This window comes from Peromyscus maniculatus, chromosome 6 (assembly GCF_049852395.1).
Source record: "Peromyscus maniculatus bairdii isolate BWxNUB_F1_BW_parent chromosome 6, HU_Pman_BW_mat_3.1, whole genome shotgun sequence".
Taxonomy (NCBI): domain Eukaryota; kingdom Metazoa; phylum Chordata; class Mammalia; order Rodentia; family Cricetidae; genus Peromyscus; species Peromyscus maniculatus.
In genome coordinates this window covers 89,051,895-89,057,392 of record NC_134857.1, presented here as the reverse complement: position 1 = coordinate 89,057,392, position 5,498 = coordinate 89,051,895, and the positions used below count along the sequence as shown (strand labels likewise).

General features: G+C 47.0%; 1 protein-coding gene across 1 annotated transcript in view; it reads right to left on the bottom strand.

The window, feature by feature from the left end:
* Positions 1-4,433, bottom strand: part of Taf13 (TATA-box binding protein associated factor 13) — an 11,720-nt gene extending 7,287 nt beyond the window's left edge. Inside the window, exons 1-2 of the mRNA XM_006979463.4 lie at positions 4,324-4,433; positions 2,989-3,067 (exon numbers count right to left, since the gene is read on the bottom strand). Of these exons, the coding sequence (XP_006979525.1) occupies positions 2,989-3,067; positions 4,324-4,350 (106 nt within the window). The 5' untranslated portion in view covers positions 4,351-4,433. The remainder of the gene's footprint in view (positions 1-2,988; positions 3,068-4,323) is intronic.
* Positions 4,434-5,498: the final 1,065 nt, after the last annotated feature.

Sequence of the window (5,498 nt, the reverse complement as noted above, 5' to 3'; positions counted from 1 at the left end):
ACCTTATTCAGATTGTACTTATTTTTCTACTTAGGTCCATTTTCTGTTCAGATTCCTTATGTCAACTCCACCCCCACACGGTAGGGAAATGCCCTTACCACTGGGCTACACTCCCCAGGCTCAATTCCAGACTCCACTCTACTTGTCACAGCCTGTAGTTTTCTCCATCCAACCAGTGACAGCCCCTTAGCTCTTCCCTCTTTCAAAACCTCAACTCTTTTGAGAATCCTAGTCGGATCTTGAGACTGCTGTCTGCCGTTTTCTCGTGATTACACCGAGGTTGGAATGCTTTCACACACTATGAGAAAGGATCGCACATCAGAGGTACATGCCAATACATCACTGAGGATGCTAACTTTTATCATTAGCTAAAGTGAGCTCTGTTATAGTTTCCACTGTAAGTTGTTTTTTCCTAAATAATTGAGGAAGACACTGTCACAAACATTTTGACGGGTGGATCTCACCTGTTTCCCTAGGAACAGAAAACCTGCATCATAGAAGCTGTACATATTTAGAAGTTGTCTGTATTTGGTCAAAGGTAAGGCACAGACAACCGGCAGTGGGTACTTTGAAAGTGTTACCACAACAAAAGGAAATCTTTAGATTGGGGATGTGGCTCAGTCAGGAGGGGTCCTGCCTAGCATGCTCCAAGCTCTGGGTTTGATCCCCAGCACTGAATAAAACTGGTCCTGTGGCACATCCCTGTCACCTCAGCACTTGGGAAGTGGAAGCAGGAGGGTCAGAAGTTTGAGGCCATCTTCAGTTACAAGGCCAGCCTGGGCTCTATAAAACCCTTCTCAAGCAAACAAGGACAACTAAAGCAGACAAGCTAATGTAGAGTGGGGGGAGCCCAGGAGGCCTCAACCCTCCTCGAAGAACTATAGTCATCTAAGGAATGCTGGGAAAGGGAGAAACAGTCTTCCCAGAAATGATCGCATCAATTGGTTATCCAAGACCAATAGTCAGCCCTGAAAAATACACATACAACTAATGCTATACAGACAAAGCAAGTTGTGTTAACATATTTAGGAGTGTGTGTGTGTGTGTGTATGTGTGTGTGTGTGTGTGTGTGTGTGTGTGTGTGTACAACAATCAATAAAAACGAGGCCCTGACTTTGAAAGAGCAAGGTGGAGGGTTTGAAAGGAGGAAAAGGAAATGATGTAATTACATTACAATTTTTTAAAAAATGCCCAGGGAGATAGCTCAGCAGGTAAGGGCACCTGCTGCCGAGCCCGAGGACCCGAGTTCCATCCCTGGGACCCACATGGTAGAAGGAGAGACTCACTGAGGCAAGAGGAAGGGCAGTTTAAGGCCAACCTGGACTAATCAGCCAGAGGCTGGCAGAAAAACAGCAAAAACACGATCCATGAAGGGACGCGAAGGTTCTGTCAAGTCAATGGGAGAAGCCTGTGAAGATTCCGAATTCTTGTCATCATAAAGGTAAAGCAAATGAAACTGAACCAAAGGTGTGAACAAGAAACAGTGTAAGCACCACTTCTAGAGGGCTTTGGTGTAAGGATCCTTTTCATATCTCCACATGACACATAAGAATCATGTAGCTAGCTTCAGGGAGATAGAACAGGAAGTGGTCAGACTTAAAAAATGAAGACATCGGAAAGGATTTTGTTGTTTTGAGACAGGATCTCCTATAGCATAAGCTGGCTTCAAACTCACTGTCTAGCTGAGGATGACACTGAACCCCAAATCCTCCTGTCCCTACCTCTCCCAAGAGCTGGGATTATAGGTATGTGCCACCATGTGTGGCTGGAAAAGGATTTAGACAGTTAAAGGCTGATCTTGCGGTTTCAAGAATTTTTAGATACTGCCGCATTCAGGCATAAATCTATGTTGCTGTACTTCTCAATGCTCAGCCAAGGACCCTGGGCATGGAGATGAAGAGTACATTCTCTTGGTGTCTTTCAGGAGTTAGTTCGGGCGATGACAGGAAGAAGAAACAGCTAACCTTGCTGCCGCCCCGAAGGGCCTAACTTGTCTGCTGAAGGAGTAGGACAGAAGAACATCACAATCTCCGTGCCAGTGTTAGTACCGCACACCTCACCACCTTCTTGCCCTGTTCACCGCCTTCGTCAAGGCCTCAACTTACATCACTGGAAAGGTGGACACAAGAGGAATACAATTTCATAGTCATCCTCGGCTACATAATACAAGGCCTGTCTGGGATACAGGAGACCTTGTTAAAAACGAATCCAAAGAAGGGAAAACAGCAACAACAAAACACAGACAGAAAAATGTTGGTGGTGGTGCTCAGGATGTATGTGCTGCAGTTATTAGCAGAGTGTCAGCCTAACGTACACGAAGCCCTAGGTCCAATCCCCGGCAAGGCAAGAACTGGGAATCACGACACAAGCCTATAAGTCTAGCAACCAGGGAAGTAAAGCAGGAAGATCAGAGGTTCAAAGTCACACTCATCTACACACCAAGTTGGAAGCCATACTGGGCTATATAAACCCCTACCTCAGCTGGGTGGTAATGACACATATCTTTAATCCTAGCACCCAGGAGGCAGAGGCAGAGAGATCTGTGCTTGAGGGCAGCCTGGTCTATAGAGCAAGTTCCAGGTCAGCCAGGGCCACACAGAAAAACCCTGTCTAAAAAAAAAAAAGCCCAAAAGAAAGGTGATCACGACCACATCCATCATTTTATATGCTGTACACAGAATTAGTATACATGATTCAGAAAGCAGCTATGCGGAACTTGGGGGTACACACCTGTAACCCCAGAGTCTAAGGCAGGATTACTGCCACCAATCCCAAGCTGGCTTGGGCTACACAGAGTGCACCAGAGTAGCCAGGGCTACAGAGACACTGTCTTACAGCAAAACAATAATAAAAACAGACAACTTCATAGGCAAGTCTGAGGACACTGTCCCTTTAGGCAAACACATGCAGAGCAATAAATCTCCTTTAAATGGACATGTTCAGAAGCTTTCACCCTCCATAGTAAAAGCATTGTGAAATACAACTTACATTCTTTAGAGAAAAGTCTCTTTCTCTTCCCCTGTCCACCTTCCGCTCCTCCTCCAATTTCTTCATTCTCCTCCTCAAACTAGAAATTTAAAAATATATCAAGACATGTCGGATGACTGTACTACATCTGATATTCCACTGAGTCTCCTTTCTGGTCTCTCTTCTTTTGTGTGTGCTGTGGTTGAACCTAGGAGCTCAAGAGTCTAAACAGATGCCCGACCACTGAACTACATCCTCCAGCCCCTTTTCATTTTCCTCTTTTGTTTTGTTTGGAGTTTGTTTGTTTTGGAAAGACACCATGTGTATTGTGTGTGCCTACAGTGACCACAGAGGCCAAAATAGGGAGGGTGTCCAACTCACTGGAGCTGTAGTTACAGGTGACTGTTCGTTGCCAGATGTGACAGACAGTGAGTGCTCTTAACCACTAAGCTATCCTAAGCTATCTCTAGGCCTTTTTTTCTTTTCTTTTCCTTTTTTTTTTTTTTTTTTTTTTTGAGACAAGGTCTCACTATGTACCCCAGTCTGCCTGGAACTAAGAAATCCACTTGCCCCCTGCCTCCTGAGTGCTGGAATTAAAGGTGTTCACCACCACACCCATTGAGTGACCCTTTCTCATTCTCAATAGCTAAACCAAACTGCACAAAATCATGAAAACTTAGCATCAAAGGGTTCTTAAGACCGAGTCCAATTCTCAAGTCATGCGGGAAGGCTTCTATGATGGCCCCTAACAATCCTACACCTTATGTGTGTCAAAGTTCTAATGAAATCGGGTTCTGGGTTTTGTTTAGCCAACCAAGTTGTCATACTGCTAGGCAATCCTACAGTAACAGACCTGATACTGGTCTAAAGTCTACCCTCTGCTGTCATCGGAGCCAACATTTACTAAACACTTAACAGTCTAGGGCTAAAAACTTTCCCTAAATGGGCCCGATCCTATCCCATGACAAGAAACCCGATGTCTGAAGTTAAGTGACTTCCTGGGAGAAAAAGGAGTTTGGACTCCAGGCTTCCTGACTTGAGTCCATCGTTTCTCCGCTATCTTGACTAGTTTTGTTAGCAGCAGCGGGGGCCGATTCCGCAGTATTCGCTTCGATCTCCCACAACCCTCAAGGTGTCTCAAAAGTGTCCGGCAGGTCCAGATCAAAGGGGGTCCCCTCCCTACTCCTGCTCCTGCTCCCCGTCCTGCCCCACGACTACGGTAACGCCGAGGAAGGGGGAAACGCTGCGGAGCTCCCAAACTCGGCTGGATTCCCTACGGAACACGGGGTTCGGGCTGCCTCCGCCGGCGAGCCCGAGGGAGCGAGGAGCCAGGCTGGGACCCAGGCGCTCACTCACGGTGGGGTCTTCCTCCTCATCCGCCATCCTAGCGGCCCGCCAGCCTTCTGAGCACCGCCCGGGGACCGCCGCGGCTTTTATAGGATCCGGTGCGTCACTTCCGGCCCAGCCGGCGCCGCGTCTGCACGAACGCACTCCCGTGCTTCCTTTGAGACTGGCTAAAGAGCAGTGACGCGCTCCTCAGCGTGGAGTCCCGAAGAAGCAATTAAAAATGAAAAAGAAGCCGGCGGGGCGGTGGTGGCGCACGCCTTTAACCCCAGCACTCGGGAAGCAGAGGCAGACGGGAGGCAGAGGCAGGCGGATCTCTGTGAGTTCAAGGCCAGCCTGGGCTACAGAGTGAGTTCCAGGAAAGGCGCAAAGCTACACAGAGAAACCCGTCGCGAAAAACCAAAAATAAATAAACAAACAAGCCACTAGATTAAACATAAGAGGCCAGGCCGGGTGGTAGGGGCCCACACTTTTAATCCCAACACATGGGGGGCAGAGGCAGGTGGATCTCTGTGAGTTCGAGGCCAGTCTGCTCTACAAAGCCAGTTCCAGGACAGGCAGGACTGTTACACAGAGAAACCCTGTCTCGAAAGACCAAAAACAAAAACAAAAACAAAACAAAACAACAACAACAACAAAAAAAAAAACCATAGAGGCCAGGCAGTGGTGGCACACACCTTTAATCCTAGCACTCTTGAGGCATAGTTCCATCTGGATCTCTGTGAGTTCAAAGCCACCTGGACTACTACTCAGTCTAGGAGAGAAACAGAGCCAGGCAGAGCCAGGCAGTGGTGGCACACACCTTTAACCCCAGTACTTGGGACGCACACACACCATTAATCCCAGCACTAGGAAGCGATGGCTGGGCGGAGGATATATAAGGGGCGAGGAGACAGGAACTGAATTTTCAGGCTGAGGAGTCCTAGAGTCAGTGGCCTTGTCTCTTGGATCTTTCAGCATTTGCCCCAATATCTGGCTCTGCTTTTATTATTATTATTATTATTATTATTATTATTATTATTATTATAAGACCATTTTAATGTTTGTGTTATACTTTCTTCTTTAAGTGTCTTCCTTAAGATATGGTGTTTTATCACAGCAACAGAAAAGTAACTGATACAGGAGCAAACTGAATCCATATTCCCAGGCCAGTGTTACTTTGGCTCAAAAATAAACCATCAGTTATT